We start from the raw sequence: 21,650 nt of genomic DNA, 5'->3' as shown, positions 1-21,650 counted from the left end.
ATTGGTGTTTCAGAACATCGCATGCGTCTGGAGGAAACATCAGATAGGTAAAGCTGAAGTCAAATGATATTCGGAAAAAAAACACCTCGTCCAAGATAGATGAGATGGTCTTACTCCATAGCTTGCGCTCGCTTGGTCAAATGCTCCGTATGCCAGTCAACGAACCTCCTGGTAGCCCTGATTATATAATCAAGCAAAGGACGGAAGCGAACCAAGGGAGACCGAGCACTGACTTGCCAACGAAGTATGAAAGTCCTTAGCAGAAAACTCAACGACGCTGCTTAGTGCCACCTCCGAGACGAAACAGATCAACGGTTAGAGATATTGGTAGATACGGCCCAGTCGCGCATTCATCCAAACTGTCTCCATCAATGCATAGCTGCCATGCCCCTCGAAAAAGGCAAGAGGACAGAGATTCGGCCAGGTTACAAAGGCCTGGGGGAGGAGTTGTCTATATGTCTGGGTTGGGTTCAAACGATGGACCTTCCAGTTTGTAACTTCGCGCATTAACACTGAGTTACCTCGATCTCTCAAAGTCTGAGAGATTTCGTATGGTCACATCACTTCCGTTTCTTCGTGTTCTCAATGATCGTACGAAAGTGAAGTTGCAGCATTTACCATAATGCACGGTTGTTGTTGACAACGGTAAAAATAAACAACGGGATATATCCCAATGTAGTTTGGCGCAAATGAACAAAAAATGTGGTTTGTTTCAAGCTATATACGTAATTTGCACACAATGAGATCAAAGTGCGCTCGGGGTAGGTCTGTAAACGCTGAACGTTAATGTCATACTCAGCTGATAAGATTCAATTATGGTGAAATGCGTGGTGGATTGTATGTTCGATTATATTCGTTATCTGGTGCTCACAGACACATGGTATTCAGAACGCAAACTTACTTTTGGAACCAAATAAGGCATGACCGCCTTACCCTTGACAACAAGCAGTTGTCGAAGGCCGTCCAGTGCATAAGGACTTGTCTTCGGATCATCGAGCTGCGCCAGGATGTCTGGAAGGACACCATCCAAGCATCGAACACCCAACGCACCGTAGAGAATTTCAAATGTACGTGCACCAGAACGACGTACTTCGGGGAGTTCGTCACAGAGTGTGCGGCGAATAGGAATCAGCAGACTGTCTGTGTAGTTAAACAACTACACCAAGTAGAATACAAACGGGAAAAAGATAGGTCACCGAAGGATCGAATAAACAACAATTTTACCGCACTCAACACACCAAACTTCATAAGACACCCACGATGGAAGTAACGCAAGTAATCTTACAGTGAGCTTAGCTTAGTGGTTTATCTTGAATGGCAGACAACAGACTTAGAACAGCACAAAGGTTCCTGTTTGAGCTGCGTTCTTGATCATGTTATGTGCGTCTTCAAAAATTTAACAGCACAAGCTACCAATTCTGGCTGAGAATGGTCACGCAGTAAACGAGAAATTCACTCACGCTCCCGTTCCATTCCACCCATACACGGCATACTAGTTGTTTGTTTTGTTAAGGGACCCACTCGAATCAGCTCTAGCCATTCGTACTACATAGTCGCAGTAGATGAAATCCTACTGAAAAGTCAGAAAGCATTGTGTGAGGAGAAAGACAAAAAATAGGCGGGTGGATGGTGATTCACTGAGGTTTTGGAGATATTTTCTCGGAAGCATGTGCATTCTAACGTTTGGAGGAAGTACTGAAATGACGTAATGCTTCAGCCCATGTGGTGAACAAACTGGAGACCACTCATGTGGGCCAAACACAATATTCCTTTGACTGTTTTGGGAAAGTAGCTAACCACCCGGCTATCTGCTCAGTAGGATCCTTGTTGAAGGATCGACTATAACCAGAACATCACTCAAAAACTGAAGCTTATGCCAACTCTCGTATGCGTTGATGATGTAGGAACCAGGTCAGTTCATTTCCACATATCGTCCGAGCAATCTTGAGCATTACTATGTGTTCCTGTCAGTTTTTCTCCCACACTGTCACTGTGAAGTCAGCAATGCAAAAGCTTGGTCGTGAAATTCTGATCCTTATGTGTGTGAGATGGATGAAATATACAACCGTAGTAAAAAGGAACACGTTCATAACAAAGTAATGCGACCGCAGATTGCCCAGCAAAGACACTTTATACCCAAAATGTATCATCGTTTCAGTGAAAAAAGTGTATCACATTTCGAGCTAATGACTTCAGCCAAAAGGTGTGTGAGCATGAATCTGAATCCGATTCGAAGAAATCAAAGTCTTTGTTGGCATCCACTGGGTTAACAGTCATTGTCATAGAGAAAAGTTATTTCCTGTTCACAGAACAGTAGAGCAGACCGACTTCACGCTGTATCAATCCACATGAAAAGCATCCAACCGAAACACGCAAGTCATGATCTTGATAGTCACTCGGACCACTGAAATTTTGAGACCGGAGCATTAATTCGAAGCACAAAGTTCAGTGAACGGAAAAAATGAAGACTGAAGTGTTAACAGTTCAATTTAAGAAGTAGCAACGGGGAAAGACGTGCAAGCTGCTTAGTGGGCACCTCTCCAACAAATATTCAACTGGTTTTAGGTGTCCACGGCCAGAAATCAAATCTACTATTCAATGAATGTAACTTGAGGCATTATCCTGACCACGACAGGCATGAGGTGAAGTGGAACAAGGTTTATGACGAAACCTAAATAAATCGTATTATCGGGATGAGTGGTAGGTAGATCAAATCGTCTGAAACGTCCCTTTGTTCCCCATACATTTTTATTATACAAAGGTGAGAGCAAACTTGAATGTGAGGAAACTCCCCGAAAATACGCGAACTTGAAGATGATGGCACCAAGTTGGGTACGTTCCTCAATTCGTGGCAAGCTCCGTTTAAAGACTGTCAATACAAGGTCATGGAGTGGTGAACTACATCAGTTTCCCATAGGTTTCGCGGTGGTATCTCCCAAAATGACAGCGTAGGCCGTTTACGGCCTCAATGACATGGAGCCGACTACACAGAGGAGGCAACCAAAAGACTATCAGGTAAGCGCGTTGTGGCGCTGCGGTGACCCGACAGGTCAGATCCTATGCTTGCCACTCAAATGTATCGGTACGAAGTGGTGAAACCTAAGGAAAAGTCATTCTGTATGGCCAACTTGTAAAGACATTGACAGGCCCTTAGCGTGTTGTACGGAAGAGATTTTTCACGGAGCGAGGTAGTTCTCCAAGTAGCCCTCAATTTTTCTGTATTCTTTGGGACACAGTTCGCCTTGAAGGTCCTGACAAACATAAAGCTTTCCCTATGAAAAGCGTAAAAGAACTAGGATCAAGCAGGGCATCAGGCTGATGGAAATTTGAGGACTTCTGCTACGTGATGAAACCCCCCTCCCAAGGAAGGCGAAACTGGATGTAGGCTGTCGAAGGGGTTTTCAGCAACCCAATGAATGGTGTGTTCCGTTTACATTACCACAATTTGGAGGCTGGTGGGGGAAGTACAGTGATCCCAAGTTACAATCATATAAGGCTAAGCTAAATCGGGCGGGAGGAAGGTCCATCACCGGAGGGCTATTTGATAGATCTTAAAACTAGTGACATACATAAGTGATCTTGCTGTCTATTCTAAATATCACATGCCAGCGGATGGCTTACATCGAATTTGGTAGCATAGAAATAATTGTCCTCGAGCATCTCGCATGGCATACTTGCCGCTGCAGAAACCACGTGAAGCTAGCAAGCATGCTTTGGTCCCCATGACGAAACACTCGAGGACAGTCTGTTCACAACTAGGAGAATGTAGGTGCCAAAAATAGATATCACGATCGTTCGCGACTGACCACGAAAGTACGGGTGCGTGCGTTCAAGTCCACGAAAGCAGACATACATAGTGAATAGGTATTATAGGCGATCACAGACACATGTAGCTCTACAGCGAAAAGTCGATGTTGCCGTGTCCACACGCACACAAATGGCGCATGGAGCACAGAAAACAGTGCACACGAAGGTGATAGACAGCCAAAGAGCTATCAAACGGATCGAACACGCACGCGAACGTGCTATAAATACTTGTTTGTGGATGGTGAACAGACACATAACACTTTCATTAGTCACTTCGGATGAAATTAGTCAGCAAATATAGTGTGATAAATCCGCATTCCAAAATGAAAAGTGCAAGAACCTGATCAGCCTATACTGGTGTGCAGGCAAGAGGCATTTCAAACCAAGATGACGAATTCAAAGAATAGAGTATACCGGTTATCTAAATAGCCGTACGACCTGTATGATGGCTGCAACAAGTTCCCTGAAGCAGTTTTAAGGGGTCGCTTTTCATCTGCTCATAATATACCCGGCATTGTCTGCCAGTGTGGCGGAAAAGCACACTGGTAGGCTGAATGGGACAAGCAACGCTCTCATAAGTCGTTGTCTCATAAACCCAGACAATTTTAGCCTACATCCTAACAAGAACCGACTTGGGTTCGTCTTCAGCTGTTAGGAAAAATGAAGGATAGCACGGAAAACGGAAGACCACCTGTTCTCGGGGACAATTGCGCATAAGCTCCATGAGCCCTGTGCATACGCCGCGACGATGGTTGGGTTCTGGGGAATTCAATCCAGCCACAAGGAGTGGAATAATTTCAGGCAAAATTCGTTCACCCAGTTTCCGCACCACGTCACCAAGAGCCCGAGCAGCAAGCTGGAAAAAATGTGGAAAAAAATACTGGGAGCTGGGAAGTCGGTTCCAAGGTTACGCATTCTGGGCATCGGCCCAGAGTGCATTACATATGATCTAGGTGAAAGGAGTTATCATAAAAACTAGTATTGTCACCAGTCCTTCGGTGATGGCTCAAAAGAAATACAATCGGAAGTTTCCATTTGCTTATTAACCGGATTTTTTATGTGATCCAACTCAGCTACCGCTGAATGAAGAAAAGAAGTCAGACTGATTCCATATTACATTGCAATTATTCTAAGGTATAACTATAGTCGAGATTTTTTGGCTCACAAACCGTGCATCGAAATACGATGGCTCCATCTGCTATCGCCGAGGATAACGTTCAACTTAAAAACAGAGCATTAGGACTACTCCCACAAGTTTCTGCTATCTGAACATATTGACGTAATTTGGAGATATTTTGTTCCCGAAAAGGATGCGTTTCCAACGGGATGATTTTAGTCGATATCGACGGTCAGTTCTCTTTGGAAGGAGAACGGTACGAAAGAACACGGATGACTAGGTACTATTGTGAATAGTTTCATTCTCGAACAATGTATGCATCATTTAATGGCATAATTGCTCCAAGCACACCCGATAACGGTTCCGTCGTGATTAATAGAGCATCAGCTAGGTAGATCGCATATTACCTGATTCAATACTTTTCCCAATAGGATAAATCGATGGTTGTTGTCCTCTAGTCATTCAGAGAATCGGATGGATTTCTTGTTTGTTAATTTGATGGACTCACACAGTCAGTGCTAAACGCCACAATCACTTCCATCACCTTTTTCACCTATATTTGGCTTTCAAAAGATCCGTCTGCCTAAACAGCTATACTGTGAGGCTAGACCTTGGATGATATAAAGGTTGCGGAGGCAATCCTATTCTCGGATATTTTAAGCCACATATTTTCCGGTTGATAAAATCCTTTCCCGAAGTATAGCCCCGAATTCAAAATCTTAAAAGAAAAAGCTAGAACAGAGAACAGGTAATTGGACAAGATACACAGAGCACTGGGACTGATGGGCTCAAACCCTCATGGTCGCGGAAGGGCATACATCAGATCTGGTTTGTGTGAAAGTGAGTGACCGATAGTTGGTCAGTATAGCTGGGACTAGAACAAACAGTACAAGTTGAACAAAAGTCACTCATATCATTCTGCCACTATTGTGTGCAAGTATCACATATGTTTGGTAAAACAAATGGTGAAGTAACGTGTCGACACTGGTTTCGTAGTATTCTTGTGAGTTACCATTACATGCTATTAAGTACGCCAAATGAGATCACCTGACAACGTTGTTTTGATCTTTCTCCAAAAGATGTGGCATGAAACTGTTGCCATCGCTGGTATTGTTGTTGTCCCGGAGAAACAATTATTCAAACAGAAGATTATATGCGTTTACATTAGATCCTATTTCTCTTCCAAGGATTATCTTTTGAAGAAATTTGTTTATTCTGCGGGTAAACAGTGCTCGGAACTTCGCACCATAAACTGAGTAATTTGGCAATTTGTTGGCATAGTTTTTAACGTATTTATGTGGCCTCCTGGTATTGCTGGTCGAGATTTTGATGGAACGAAAGGTATGGGATTCAGTAATTCAACTGACAAACCAGCGGCTTTCTAGCTCGTCCGAACCTTTGGACTACAAAGTGACGCTGCTGATGAAATAGCACGGGGGAAGGGTAGTTTAAGCTTCAGGATACACGCATCTTCCATGCACCGATACCAGCACATGTGCCTCTAATATGGTCTCGATGAGGATGAGCACCTTGGCAAGGACACTATGGAAAATAACTCTTTGAAGTTAACTCACGGTTTCTAATCGAGATACCGGCTGGACCACCGTACCTAAAAACAGTGCTTGCCAGAAAAAGAAGGCAGGTCATCGCTACTGGCGAGGATTTGAACCACTATGTGGAGGTTTGCCTCTTGTGAATTATTCAGTGAAGGTCTGCTCTTACGTTGTTGAGCCCGACAATGTGTACGGTACATAAATGCCCTACGGGCTAATCAAGACAGGTTCAGAACACGTTCCCATCAATCGTTTGAATATGAGTTACTGTGCGCTTCATCTTCATGCCTTTACATATAGCTTCAGGAGACCAAACCGATAGAGTGCAAAGGTATGCGTGGCCACTAGCATTGTTGAGCAAGAACGCTTTACCTGATGCCCGTTTGGCTGACAATCTGAAGTCCAATAGGGTTTACGTCCACCTAATCGCAGCAGGTGGAATTCATGCGGATAAACCTCGTTATCTGTTTTGGTTAAAAGCATGATGTACGAATTTCCCTCGAAAAAAACTTTTCCGATGAAGTACGTCCAGCAAGAACAGTTTTTGTGAACCATACTGGGTAAGGTGTGAACCTAGTCTGACTGTGCTGGTTGCACCAAACCTGTTGCTGTCCAACGAAGCAGTGTATCCTATTGCGCAGCTGTTATACCCTCTAGTGAAATTGAAATCTCGCGCGAATCCACATAAAAACACGCAGCATCTAATGCCAATGGTCGCGGTTACTCAGTCTATCCACTATATCCTCGGTTCCTTTGCCTCTCAAGTCAACTGCGAATTTTCCTTCTGTTTTTCTACTGCCATGGCCGAGGCTGTACTGAGCACATTATGAGATTAATTGTTGAACAGCATCGCACGTAGCATAGTGTTCTGTGAACCCCGCGTTTCCTTCGAATGCCAGCAAAGTGTTCATCAACGCTCTGCTTAACGAAATTCATTAACATCCACATTTTGTTTGTCCAAGCATCGTCTTGAATACTTTCCCTGTCCGCCATTAAAAAAACTTTGTTGTGCCAAGTTTTCATTTGACTACAAAGGGGCGATCACGAAATGATGAAATTCATCCCTTTTCAGAAGAAGCTTAGCTGTGTTTATGATCAATGCACCAACTGATTCCAAGAAACACGATTCGGAGCACTCACAGCGTTACTCATTTGTGGGTACTGACTAAATGAACCAAACCGTAGATATAAGCAAACAATTGAATGAAAACTTTTGACAACAGACGGTCTAATTTCGTCGAAGAACTGGACATCAATGCTGTTCCGTCCATGCTGAAATTGTTCTAAAGAAGCATGCTACGCGCGAGTGTCAGTGGTTCGCCTGATCATGTTCGGGGCTGTTCCGTTGAAGCATCTCACAATAAAACAACGGCAAAATCGCCGTCTTAGCTGACCAACCACGAGCAGTGCAGACCACAGCACAATTTAGCAGTAAACTAACATTATTGTGTTGGCGCCACACACTATCCGAGTGCGATTAATCTCCCTGTTGATCAATGGAAAGCTGATTTAGCATAACACACTGACTACGAACATTCGCTGACGTCGCCTGATTATCAATTAATCGAGAACAACGGAGTGGCTGTTTAATATCGTCACAAAGTGCCCATACCAGTTATCAAGGCGATTGGAATATGAAGCTCAAACGACCTTCGCGAGAAGTATGTAAGGGCCAGTTAGATGTGGAATGTGGGAAAAAAGCATCACAGAAAGAGTATTAAGACTAGGTGATATTTGACCAAGAGAAGACATACTTGTTGCTGCTCACGGTTAGAAGTACCCAAAGTGTCTAGAATCAGGCGTATCAAAACCGGCATGATTTCACGCAGTGTACGCGACGTGTTGGGAACAACAACCTTCCAAACATGTACAGCAACCTGGCGTACAAACAGGGACGGATCCGAACGAACCATGTGCAGCCTGGCCAGGACCCGATCGTGGCGTTCGGAGCCCATGATCGCACTGAGGCGCTCATGAGCTGCAGAAGTTCCGAAAGTGTCGTCCTCATCCTCAGTCTGTAAAAAATTTTAGAGCAGAGAGATTGTCAGTGACTGCATATAGTGAAAAAATGAACTAGATGAAAACGAACAAGAGCGCGCACGAAAAGCGATTGCACTGGAGATACTGCTGTCATTCCGGACCAGTGTCAGACGAGCTGAGAAGCTGATAGAAACACCACTGTTCCTTGACTGACCGAATGAGATTCGGGTATCAACTGGCTCTTTCGAAAACAAAGTAAGAAGTGTGTTCACCTTTTGGATAGACCATGCATAATCAGTTTCTTTCGTCATTGGGCTGTAGCACCCTTTCAGTGCTCAGCTACCATGCCACCCGAAGAAAGCACAAGGGATGGGATACTGTTAGTTTGCCCAAGCCTAGTTCGGGGAAGTCAAGAGGCAGAGGTCGGGTTCGAACCACGGACTTTCTGGTGGTAAATTTGCGTTCCAACCACTGAGCCATCTCACCCCCCAGTTCCTTCAGATAGTTTACGTCGAAAGAGAAGAGCATCTAACACGATTGGGAATCTATGGTATCAGCATTCTATTTGACTACCATTGTCACAACAAAGGAAAAAAAAGAACCAAGGTCGCAAGAAAGAATTAAAAAACACAGTCCGCTAGTAAAGTAACATAGGCGAAAGTGAAAGACACCGCCCCACAAAGTATCCGACAGACTGGCTGGAGAAAAAGCAAGATAGGCTTTGGTCACGGACAAATGCAGTCGAGTGGGTTGAAGTCGGTTCAATTCCAAGCTGAGAATTTCGGCGTTGTTGAATGTTCGATATAGAGACTAAAAATCGGAGGATGATCGACTGGAGAGGACACTCACCGTTGAAACCTGTACTCACAAACACATTGATTCTTCAGTAGTTGGTGTACTTTAGGCCGACTGTTCTCAGTCAACCTGGGTTCACTGGATCATGAGGATGTGAATTTCTGAGCGCCGTGGATACTGTCACATAAACATATAGTTTTCAAGAAGTTAGTGATATACCTCATATCAGCGGCTCATCCTTTGTATACTCAAGTATGGATGATAATACAGCACCCGCTTATGTACCACATTTTCGCTATGTTCTGGGACAAACTATGCTGGAGACTAGAACGCTCAGGCAGTGCCTTCGACGACCCCGAGGAAATATCACGGGATACTTTTGTCCGAGGATCCCACTAGTGGTTGTATGAAAAACTGTCCTCGACCTGCGGGATGAGTTGCCATGTATATGGTAAGTAATACCTCATTCGACGCCGTCCGTGTTGTCCTGTTCTCGAACCGTTTCACTTGTACCCGATGATGATGAGTGAGATCCCGGATCTTTCCAAGTACCTCGAGCCGTTTATGTGCTTGCGCCATCACCAATTCGGGTGCAGGTAGGACTGAATTCCACATTCTATTATCTGTCACGCCTCCACGATGACTTTTAGGGCCGCTGAGTTCCCCTGGTTTTCTAGAATTCCATTTTATATTCTGTTCACCGATGTGATCCGATAGTGCTCACGGCTTTGAGACTCTTAGTGCATGCTCCCAAAACGGCCTGTAACGACAGATCTCCTCTACTTATTGGTGTCGTTAGCTGCCAGTACACCTAAAAGTGGACAGGTCCGGGAGACTAGATTTCCGATTGATCTAACCTGGGCAAAAAAAACACTACCACTCCACAGAAACGGTGGATATCGTTAGCATCAGAATAAACAGACCACTGTAATGATGAGCTCACACAAGATGTGTCTGTTGTTCAATGATTGGTTAGGGAGCATTTGTTACATTGATCTATACGATGTTTAGTCTACAGTCGTGCCAGTATCGGATAGCACGCCACACTGGGTGCACTGAAAATCGACGTCGCGTCAGCCTACTTATTCGGAAGATCAGTAGCTGGATGATAAGTAATGATTAAGGGGGGCTAGGAGGTGGTCGTCTTGCTGCAGGCGACAGTGGATTCATGCAGTAGACGAATTTATCAAGCAGAGCTCATTAACATTGAGTCCAACGACATAGAAAGGTCAGCCACAATAAACAAAAAAATTAATGCCACATACCTTAGTTGTCCCTTTGCCTGAAAGACCGGAGAGCTGATACAAAAGATCTCCAAGTAATTTGACTGAAGCATGTCTGATGCGCCAGTTCGGGTCGGCGATGCCCCTCTCAAGTTCTGGGAGCAGCAATTCTACAGACGTTTCCGCAAACATTTGTACGATCCTTTGGGCAGCACGCAAAGCCGTTTCTCGTAGAAATTCGGTCTCGTCAGACAAGGACTGTAAAGAACAACGCAAAAGGTAATAGGTGATATGTCATACGAGTGACCGGAGGGAAATGGAAGAGAAATAGTACACTCACATTCAAAATCGTTGGTATGATTGGTCCGATAAATTCAGCGAACGAATCCCTGAAAACTGTAGGTAAATAGACAAACAGCATCAGGTATCCATCGCGCACGTGTGGAGCAACCTTGGAATCCGATGCTGCAGTGCGAATGAAATCAGGCAGAATCGAACGAAGGCGTTCAATACCCATTGCTCCGAGAACTTCTGCCAAGCCTTGTGCCGCACCTGAACGGTCTACAGAGGACGTCTCTGAGGTCAATGTGGAGAGTGAGTAGCCACTGAAGGATTTCCTAGTGAAAGAAAAGTAGACCAGAAATCGGTGTTCATTCCCGCACAGGAAGGAGAGAGATCGCAAATACGCACCGCCGTTTTATCAAAAAAAAAAAACACTCGAAGAACTCTAATCCGTTTTGTTGCCGAAGATGTTCAGTTCTGCTTGTTGTTTATTTGCCATAGACTGATTTTCAGAGACACAACTGGTTCGACTGCTATTCACTTTTCCGGGCCAAGTGAAAATAGTGCCCGATCAGTATTAAGATGGAGCCGAAAGTCTAGCGGACTGATTATTGACAGCGTTCGCGAAGAAGCAATCTGTGGACCCTGAGTTTTCCGACTTTAATGCTGACACGAAGATTATGACAAGTGAACGATGATGGTTTTAAAGAACAAATTCCATTAGTTACGGGATCACACCATTTCTCTTTCTCCGGAAAGAATAAAACAATAACCGACGTGGCAGAGTTTACCGGTTGATGTGGAGGTTTTTCGTCCTACCGAAAAAAAGCAAAGCTGGTTCGTTTATATAGCTCAGCCGAGACGGTTTGAATTTTCTGGCAAAACCGCTTGCAAACACAGCTACGGGGTAGTTGCACCTGGTGGAATCAGTTCATAAGGGTGAATGAGGTAGCCGTTACGTTAATACTAGGAAACAACCTCCTTGTTGAGAACGGCATCGTTCTCACTGCACTGGCAATCGAATAACATAGCTGCAACGAAGCAGCACATACAAAAAACCTCGAAATTCTCACCTCCAGGACACCTATTACAAGATCTCCGTCGGGTGGAAAAAGAAATTGTATCCACCTTAATAGTAGAACATTTTTACTGGGCATCTGTAATACATATCTTCAAACTGGGCTCCCCACGTCTTCGGCACCTGTTTCGCTCAAGTTTTCAAATGGAATGATTTATCTAAGCAGAAACGTGCCCAACCAAACACCGTAGGCTGCTCCAGGTCATACTTTACTAGCAGCAACTGCCTATTGCAAAATTGTTCTTCCGCAGTAAAGCAGGGATTTAAAGGATCAGCCTTCCCTTATATTGTTCCGTTAGCATGATCGATTTGGTTTGGTGAAACTCAATTTATCCAACAAGAGGTGCTACCTGACCGTATAATCGACAGTCTATGAAGAAACCAGGATCTAGTCGAGTTACTAGTGACCAGCAGCCGCTCATTGGGTGAATTCTGCTAGGTCGAGCTAGTGGGGGGATGTGGAACTGATAGAAGTCGACTTGAGCAAAATGATTAGGCAATTCGACCTGTTTCGCCATTCTTGGGGCTCATCCGGATGTGAAAAATTGTTTTGCTTTCTAAAGACAAAAAGATAAACAAATTGTGTAATATGCAGACGTGGTCTGAAACAAATAAAACGAGCCAAAAAAAACGGAAACCAAGCTAAGGCTATACACAGTACACGGGTCAGACTCACTGTGAAACAAGACTCCCCCATCCCTCGGACAAGAGCACCCAAGGCGGCAGCTGCCACAGAGCGGATTTCTGGTACGGCATCCAGAAGGCAAGCTTTCAGTGAGGGCACAATATTCGGGACATAGGGTTGTAATTCCTGAAAGTAGAACAATATGGTAGATGCAGAAATTTGACGGGGATCTGAACTATCGGGAAGAATAGGCCAAAAAGAAACCAAAAGAAACCGCTAGTGGACAGCGCACCATGTGTAGGCAGCGATTTGAAACAAACCTCTTTTCGTGCTAAGCTGTGAAGATTGCCAAAAATCTGCGCGGCTGACTTTCGGGATTCAGTAGATCGGTCGGCAAACGCACGCTGAATGACTGGTAGTATCAGGGCTAGACTTGGGGCATCCAGAACATGCACGAAACACGTGTCACGTAACGCTAGCAAACAAGGCATCTTGTCGGCCAGTGGATCCTGTAAACAGCCGGTCAGTAACGGTACCAGGGCTAAGGGGAGAGAAAGCAAAGTGAGAGTGAAGGTCTATCTTGCCAGAAGATAGGAACATAAAACGAAAAATTCGAGGAAATCTAGAGCCTATAGTGAAGGAACGGTGAAGAAAACGGTATCAAAAAAGCACCGAAGACCAAGATATGCGTTGAAACTCAGAGATGGTTCTGTTCATAGAGTTTAGGGAACTCCGGAATTGTTAAGAATGATGGAAAGTACATTCAGATTAAAGAAATGAGGAAGGTGGACATTTATTGCCCTTGGAGAAACAATTCAGAACAGCCATCCGAATGCAAAACAGAGAATCATCCTCACTGGGGTTCTTTAGGTAAGCGGATCTGGATCAGTCACGCGATGCTTAGATACACAACCTATTTTTTTGAACTGAACACCACACTGTCGCCGCCGACGTTTGTTCGCACGGACTATATGACTTGGATAGGTCTATGGAACAGCGAACTTGATGACTCATTGCTAGACGGAATCCAGACCCCAAGTGAGTGGCTGAACATGTTACATGTGAGCTGATCAGTGGATTGGAAAGGTTGACCCACCAACAAGCACTACTGGATGAGCTTAAGGGTGGTGGGTGCGAGGTATAATATAAACTGTACAAGACCCAAAGCCTTACACCATACACAGTGGCAACAACAACAACAACAGTCTGTCTTCCATTAGCTTCACATCTGTCCATTCCAAAAGAGACTAGATCTAGTCCGCTCCCCAAAACAGACGATAAAACTGCTGTTATATTTGGTCCGTGCGACTTCAGTAAACACATAAAACTCTGGGTGAAAATGCGTGTCATTCGGTTTCGGCGTAGTTTGAATGTCTCACATGACAGGTTGGCGTGAGCTGCCCCACAAGCCAACGCATTCTAATTGATTGAGTTCTCAGTACGTAAGGGTATGGTAATGGAGTGTAGCCTGGTAACGCAATGGCTAAATGACAAGCGCCAAGGAAAATAAAATCACGAGCAGATACAAAAAAGATGAAAGCGACAGCACGGGAAGACCGATTTACTTCAGCCCACAAGAACGACCATGAATTCACTCTCCTCGCGTAGTTAGTGACATCATACCTGTTGATTCACAACTTCGAGGAACATGGAACGGAGACATATCAAGGACAGATTGTAAGGACTGTAGGTAGAGTTCGAGGACCAGTGGAAATCACACGTCTTCAAGAAGGAAATAGCTATCATTAGCTAAAGAGTGTGATCTTCGTAAGACCCACAAACAACCCTTGCGACGTATGCAGCATTAGAATTCGGCAGAAAAACGTTCACAAATAATAAACTGGCAAAATAAATGCAACACATGACGCACCTTGAACCTCCGGGTTCCGAATCACATTTCCAATTTGCTTTAAAGCCCGCACTCCCGCCTGTTTCAGCTGGTCTTGCGAATCAACCAACACATCAAGCAGACGAGGCACGATTTGAGGTAAACAGGCAGAAAGCTGTTTCGGAGCGCAATGAGTCATAGTGGCCAGGAGTTCAACCGACTCTGTAATACAAAGATTCGTCTGCTGGATAAAGGCGAATACAATAAGGGGCACGAAGGCGCCGTAGCTTATTGAACAGGAGGTAAACACAGAAACTCTAAGGTGAGAGGTGAAACAGTGATTGTTCACTAGGAAACTTCCGCCGTAGTTGAGATGCATACCAAGATATTTCAGGAAGCTTCAAATGGGAGCAATGAAACACATAAGAACATTGGCATAGTAGAGCAAAACGCTGACGTAAGTTATGACTAGCTCACATTAAAAACACTCGCTCTTTTTGACAGTCAGATACTACCTTTAGGCAATAAAAAACTCACGAAAACAGAGACACGTGTATCACAGTCACTGTGAACTTACGTGCTTTCGTTCTCCAAGACTGTTGTTCGTCAATAGCTCGAAGTAACGCAGGTAGAATCAGCCTCACTCCATGGGCACTGAGCTTGCTCATGATGGCTCGTGCAGTGCCAGATGCCGCCTATAATGGAAAGGTAGTGAAGTCATCGATAAAGCGACCAAGTAGAAGGTAATGTTCAACGAAATGCAAACCGAAGCATAACTTACTTCGCGCACACTGGGGCTAGAATCGCCGAAAGCAGTAAGTAAACCGGAAATCAACCGAAAAATGTATGGTTCAAACAAACGGCCCATCCCCAGGCAAAGACGTTCCACGGCCAGAAGAGCGCCTGAAAGACAAAGCAGACACGGAGACCGGGATAAATTTTTGTTGCAAAACGACTGATATCAGGAAGCTGAACATAAACAACAGAGCCCTAGCAAAAACAGAACTAACCTTCACGATGCTTTGCTGATTTCGTATCCTCCAATGCAGGTATCAATTTATCAATGATACCATAATGTTTTAGCGATAAAATTCCCAGACCACGAGCCACACCAGCGATTCCATGAGCGGCACCGTGTCGTTCTGCGTAGCTTGAAGCTCCTAACAGCGTCGACATTAGGCGTGTGACTGTTTTGGTTTTCTGCTCTTCTGACAACTTGGTCACCAGCGAAGCCAGACAGTCTTCAACGGCCTGTTGCACCTAGGAACAGAAAATAATAATTTTGGACAATAGGGTTTGGGGGCAATCAAGGTCTGGAGGACAAAAAGAAAACGTTTATTCAACCTACCACGTCTGAAGGAAAATTGAGAGTTCCAAGCAAACGATTGAAAATATTCCACACCCTAGGGTCATCGGCGGACAGATGCTGAGAGAGTGAGCCAGTTAAAATCAATACAGACTGACGAACTGCGTCCAATTCTGCAACATTGGGTGCTTTGTTGAGGAACGTCTCCAGAATGGGTAGTAGACGATCAAGATGGGCCTACATTTGAGGGTTGAAGAGAAAACCGAGAAAAGTGGTATGAGTCCTGAAAAACGCATGGAAATTAAAACCCGGAACAAAGGAACTTAAAACTCAACATCACGTACTTTTCCGTAGACAGCAACAGCTCGTAGTCCCGCTTTGAGCATAACCGACTGTACAGCTGGGTGACGATCGTTCAGTCCGTCCGGTACTAAGAATCGGAACATGTTAATCAGCCAAGTGTCGGTTCGACTAGCCTTCTCCCCTTCGCCCGAGGGCTTTTCCACACTCGCCGTAGCCTGATCTCCGTCCACCTGATCAAGTTCTCCAACCAGGAGACCGGGACGCAAAGAACGGTGAGCTACATCAGATGGATTGAGCGCTTCAGGTAAGCGTGTGAGAGCGAACGCCAGTCCAACACGCTCACGCCATCTGTCAGCGGACTCAGGGACCAGAATGCGACCAATATTGTCTCTGACAGCCGGTTCACGCTGTTGGTAGATTTAAAAAGGACTATGATTATGTAAGTTTCACAGTGGATGTCAACGTGTCATATCGATCAATTTTAAAACGGGGGATGACAAGTGGACTCGAGAATCAACAGTAAATGGTATGGCGAGCAACGAATGCCTTCCTAAGTGATGTGGAATCGTGGATGGTGCGTTTTTTTGGGAAGAGTGATGAGAAGGCACAGAGGTTGTACAGACCAGTTTATCCTGACTCCGAACTGCAACCATGGTCTTGTGTGAATGTCCACATGCTATGACTGATCCAATAAAGGTAACTTTCAGGTAAAGTCTTGGGTGCACAATTAAAAGTAATCTCACGGACTACAAATCAATCCCTAATGAATTCCTTATAGTTCAAAGTGATAGTGAAAACGGATAAAAATAAATACGCAAATCGCGTTAAACTTGTACAGAAAAACAGGAAGGAATTCCTCAGACAAAGTACAAGTGCGTAAGTGTTCCGGCACTTCGACCATCACATATTAAGGAACAACCTTGAGCGATCAGGCGCTTAAACAACCACCTTACCGATAAGATACGATGGACTTTGAACTGACTAAAGTCAAATAATGCATAGCCCGTAGGATTTGTACTCGAGCGCTATTTCACATTGGGAATGTAGACAGTGAAACAGATCAAAAATACGGTATGCAAAGTCTTCATCAATAATGAATACACAGAGAGCGAGACAATGTAGCTCTTTGGGCTCGAAACGTAATGGGGTTAGGGTGAGTGGAACATCGCCACCAACAGTGTACCAGGCATTGCGTATGCGTGCTATGATCTTACCTTCAGGTAGTCAAACAAATCATTGGTTTGCAAGCTTAAAATTTCGACGTCTATCCAAGATGGAATAATGTGAATGCCCATATATCAGCGGACGGGATACGAACCAGCAAACAAGTCCATGATTTCGGAAAATACAAAAATGCACTGAAATCTTGTCTGGCACAGAGAAACGGATAATTATGTTATCCATCTACGTTACCATGAATTTAACTGATATAGATCTCGAAGTACCCTTTGTTGTTATGAGACCGGAGGCCACAAAACTGATCGATGTAGGTGTGGTTAACGTGAACCCATCGGTCAGCTGTAACACCCTTTTGGTGCCCAGCTGCCATGTCACTCAAAGGAAGCATGAGGGCTGGGATACTGCCAGGTTTCCCAAGCCTAGACAGGGGAACCCAAAAGCCAGGGGTATGGTTTGAACCGCGGACCTCCCGCTCAGTAAATTCGCGTTCTAACAACTGGAGCCATCTCGCCCCAACCCATCACATGACCTAATAAGTGACGGCAAAGCCACAGTATAACACCGAATAAGTGTACAAGAACTTCACCCTAGAAAACACGGAATAGGATAAAGTAAGTACAACGCAAATTCGAAAACTTACGTAGAGCATAACTTTGTACAGTCTAATCAACTGTTCCAGAGACACGGCAATCTCATCTGGCGTTCGACGCATCAGACATAAGGCAAAAGCATCAGCAGTTGCTTTCTGAACTGGGGCAATGGGACGAGTAGTTTCCAACAAGAGACGCTGAGCGAGCAGCATGGGTTTCAACAAGAGAGGATCTTTTGGTGTATCCAGAAGAGGAAGCATTCCATGAGAGTGCTGCTCCTCCGGAGTGCACGGTTGCTCGCACGACTCATGCAGACCCAACGATACCCACAGTCTAAACAGTGAGACAGAAAACGGTTACTTAATGAATAGAGTGGAAAACAAAATAACCGTGCGGGTGTAACACTCTTTTGGTGACTGGCTGCCATAACACCCGAGAGAAACAGGAGGCTTAAGAGACTGCTAAGCAAGAGCGATCGAGATGGCGGGAGTGGGTTCGAACGACGGATCTTCTGGCTACTAAGTTCATGCCCTACCCACTGAGCCATCTCGACCGAGCGAACGAGTAACTGCCTCGAATGCAAACCCAACACATAGGCAGAAGCTTATCCGCGAAATGTGAACTAGTGGGTAATCTCGAGTAGGCTCGTTTTCGAAGCAACACGACCGCACCTTGGGTACCACCTGTCCCATGGGAAACAACACTGCGGAACAATAGAGTTGATACGATTGCTGAGAGATTGGTGAGATTTAGGGAGACTCGGGTTTAGCAAGGAAGATAGTTCCTTCGTGGTGGATTAAATGAAAGCAGCCGCATACCGAGTAGAACGAGGTGTCTAATAAGCTCTGATAAAGATGCAGGGCATGGTTTGGAAATACGCAGATAGCAATGGGGATGGTCTGTCGTACAACTCCATGGATTTTAGTATCGCCCTAAAAAGGGAGGGGTAATAATATGGCAAAGCGTAAAGTAAACTAGCTCACCTTTCAGCTAAGGACGCCACTTCTGCTGATGCATCGCTTCGCGCAACCCAAACACGGACCTGCAGTTTTTGCCACAAGGGAAGAACAGGCCAAAGCGCAGGGCTTTCGTAAGGCTGTTCAACTTGTGCTCCACCTTGAGCTTTGGCCAAATCGGCAACCATTTGTGCCTGCTTATGTTTTCGTCGTTGATTTTTATTAAGCTTCTTCCGGGGCTTCGCGGGATCATTACCCTGTGGTTCCGAGTCATCTAAATCTTCACATTCATGGTCATGATCCACCTCCTTGTCATTTGTTGGTACAGAAGGAATGGATGTTAAACCACAGCCCTCAGCCCATACTGCCTTGTCGTCCAAGTCAGCTTTTTCCACGAATGAGGGAATCTTCTCCGTTAGAATCAAAATACACTGAAATAATAAACAAGGAAAGATTATTTCTGTAAGCATGACGGAAGTATTTATGCGGGAATTTAGACATAGCCAGAGCGATCAGTTAGCGTGACACAAAGAAATCGTCGCATTGTCACGTGAACCAACGTAAGAGAATTGATTTCGTTGCACCAAAGAGAATAAGCGAAGGTATCAGCCCTCTGGAAGAATACGGAAAAGTCATACAATGAACCATCGCATTCAGGAACACAGCATTTTCCTGGCATCACTGAATACCCATCCGGTTTCTAGCTTTGGTCTAGACACACCTCCAAAACAAACAAGACACTTATTGGGGTGAATAAAATTAAAAATCAATACAGCAAAGCGCTAAATTTGTCAAAAACTGTCTTTGCATGTACCAAAATGCATTCTGATGGAACGTGCACAAGTACAATCAGATCAGTTTGAGATGCCCTCACACTACCAGACAAACCGCACGGAGGAGACCACTGATGGATGTCCATTTACGCAGAAACCGCTTCATCTTATAAATTCAGGCACTATAGTTTGCGATAAAATCAGGCAGAGCAATCTCTGAACAACCAAGGATGCACAACAGGAAACGAGAATTTGATGGGGCAGCTAATGCGACAGCTGCATTTGAGCCTTGAATTCCTGGTGCACAAAGGTAGTAAACATCGGTGAAAAGTAAGTCGGATACAACAACAAGAGCAGTCGGTTGTACTGTTTCTTTCAGAGGGCGAAAATGAGGAGGTCAGCTAAGCCAGACTTAGATGTTTGAAAACTGGTTTCGAAATGTTCAAGGCTGTGCTTGTTACGCGATGAGTGGATGTTTCAAATAACGATGATGGACGTGTAAAAAGACTTTTTATTAATGGGATGAAACAGAAGAGAACAAACATATGAAAGATAAGGAAGTACGGTGTCTGAGGCAGCCAGTTTTCGTTTGCCCATCCTGCAGTCTGCAGCAAGCAAGTCGACTCGGACGTTGACACCACGGGAAGACCGATATCCAATGAATTATTTGTGCTTATACGGCTGAACGCGTGCTGGGATGCTAACAGCGAACCCAGACCTAGAAAGGAGGATGAGCAAGGCCTTCAGTAAAAGTCTGGTTAGAACTCCTGATGGAACAGTGGCGGTTTCGGACTAAGACTACCGCAGTAGCTCGATTTTCAGGCAACAAGCCGCCGCACACGTAACGACTGTACTCTGGAAGGCGAGGAGACCGCTAGTCGGTCTTTTGCTTCCTGATCAACTTGGTACAAAAGACTGTCCATTCTGTGAGCCATAGATATGCGCAAGCATAACGTAACAGTAAATAGGGGGGCGGCGGATTCATAGTCATTTTAATCAATCAAGTGTATCCGGTCAACGAAGAGGTCAGCGAGAACATTCATCTGGCTCTTATACACGTTATAATCAGGTAAAGCCAAATTGTTCTTCAAAATAAATTGCTGTGGTCCGTAAGTAGCTGTGAAACCGTTCCATTTTTTGTAACAGATGTTGACGTGATCTCACGTAGAATGGAAACAAGGGATCAAATGTCGAACGAAACTGTATCTTTGGGAACGGCAATGCACCGACGAGTCCATGGTTGCGAAAGGTTTGTCCAAGCACAGTATTTTCAAAAGCCTACAGAAAGTGGATGCAAGTGACCAATTTGGTTCATTCGAGGCTTTAGTTGAACCACCGGCGCTATGTAATCCATAGCAGTAGGATATTACCTAGGACAACAAGATATTAAGCAATTCGGTCAGTGAGTTTGAAGGCCGCCAAAACATCTCGGCTTGGATATAAGTGAGCATAAGTAGACATCATAAATCAGAACAAAATTTGAGCAAATCGGTTAAATGTTCACGGCAGGGAGAGAGATGAATATGTGAAAAAAGGAAAACTTAGTCTCTCCTAGACCGGCACGGTTCCCGGAAGTGCAACCTTTCATGTGTGTCTTGTGAATAAGCGCCGTGAATAGTTTAAAAGTGGATTTTGAGGTGAGAGACGACAGCAAAATGGTCTGGATGCTAATATCGGTCCATTTTCTAGTAGTAAGTCAGTCAGGATTGTTTACGAAATGAAATTAAGTTGAACGTCAAGTCAAGTACGCAAGTTAACGAAATTAAAACACTCAGTGCCGTCGCAAAAGTATCGAACCTATGCAGGTTGGCCGCGGCGATGCGCAGTTATCGGGAGAGACAAATAACAGAATAATTTCATGTTAAAGTTAGCATCGACATCATCGTTACTAACACTGACTAACACTGGTTCATTAACAGGCGTACAACCATGTTCATTTATTTGGACAGAGCCTCAAAATGAAAGGCTTCTATCACTCTGAATCAGACACCGAAACAGTGGTATACTCGGTATGTATAACACATGGTCCTGTCACCTTAGCATGTAGTGCTGGGTGCATTTTTCAAGTGAAGTACCGTCTGCTTCATTACAGATCTGATTCCCCATTAGCTCATTACAAATGCCCTCGATGCAACCGATTCCAGTTACAGTTCGGAGACATCGGTGGTCAAAGACCTGATGATGTCTCACATCCTCCGGCCAAAGTGGCCAAGTCTCACAGCCGTAAAACAATACAACCCGTAGAGTAGTCTGAT

General features: G+C 44.7%; 1 protein-coding gene across 1 annotated transcript in view; it reads right to left on the bottom strand.

The window, feature by feature from the left end:
• T265_03934 (hypothetical protein) overlaps positions 1–21,650 on the bottom strand; it is a gene marked incomplete at both ends in the record, with an annotated part of 79,459 nt that overhangs the window by 26,023 nt on the left and 31,786 nt on the right. Inside the window, 12 exons of the mRNA XM_009168535.1 lie at positions 902–1,156; positions 8,232–8,492; positions 10,518–10,733; positions 10,816–11,051; positions 14,331–14,510; positions 14,866–14,983; positions 15,070–15,191; positions 15,299–15,548; positions 15,637–15,831; positions 15,939–16,304; positions 17,717–17,999; positions 18,650–19,053. Of these exons, the coding sequence (XP_009166799.1) occupies positions 902–1,156; positions 8,232–8,492; positions 10,518–10,733; positions 10,816–11,051; positions 14,331–14,510; positions 14,866–14,983; positions 15,070–15,191; positions 15,299–15,548; positions 15,637–15,831; positions 15,939–16,304; positions 17,717–17,999; positions 18,650–19,053 (2,886 nt within the window). The remainder of the gene's footprint in view (positions 1–901; positions 1,157–8,231; positions 8,493–10,517; positions 10,734–10,815; positions 11,052–14,330; positions 14,511–14,865; positions 14,984–15,069; positions 15,192–15,298; positions 15,549–15,636; positions 15,832–15,938; positions 16,305–17,716; positions 18,000–18,649; positions 19,054–21,650) is intronic.

The sequence above is a fragment of the Opisthorchis viverrini genome, assembly GCF_000715545.1.
Source record: "Opisthorchis viverrini unplaced genomic scaffold opera_v5_58, whole genome shotgun sequence".
Classification (NCBI taxonomy): domain Eukaryota; kingdom Metazoa; phylum Platyhelminthes; class Trematoda; order Opisthorchiida; family Opisthorchiidae; genus Opisthorchis; species Opisthorchis viverrini.
Note: the sequence above shows the minus strand (reverse complement) of the source record. Positions and strands in the feature narration are given on the sequence as shown.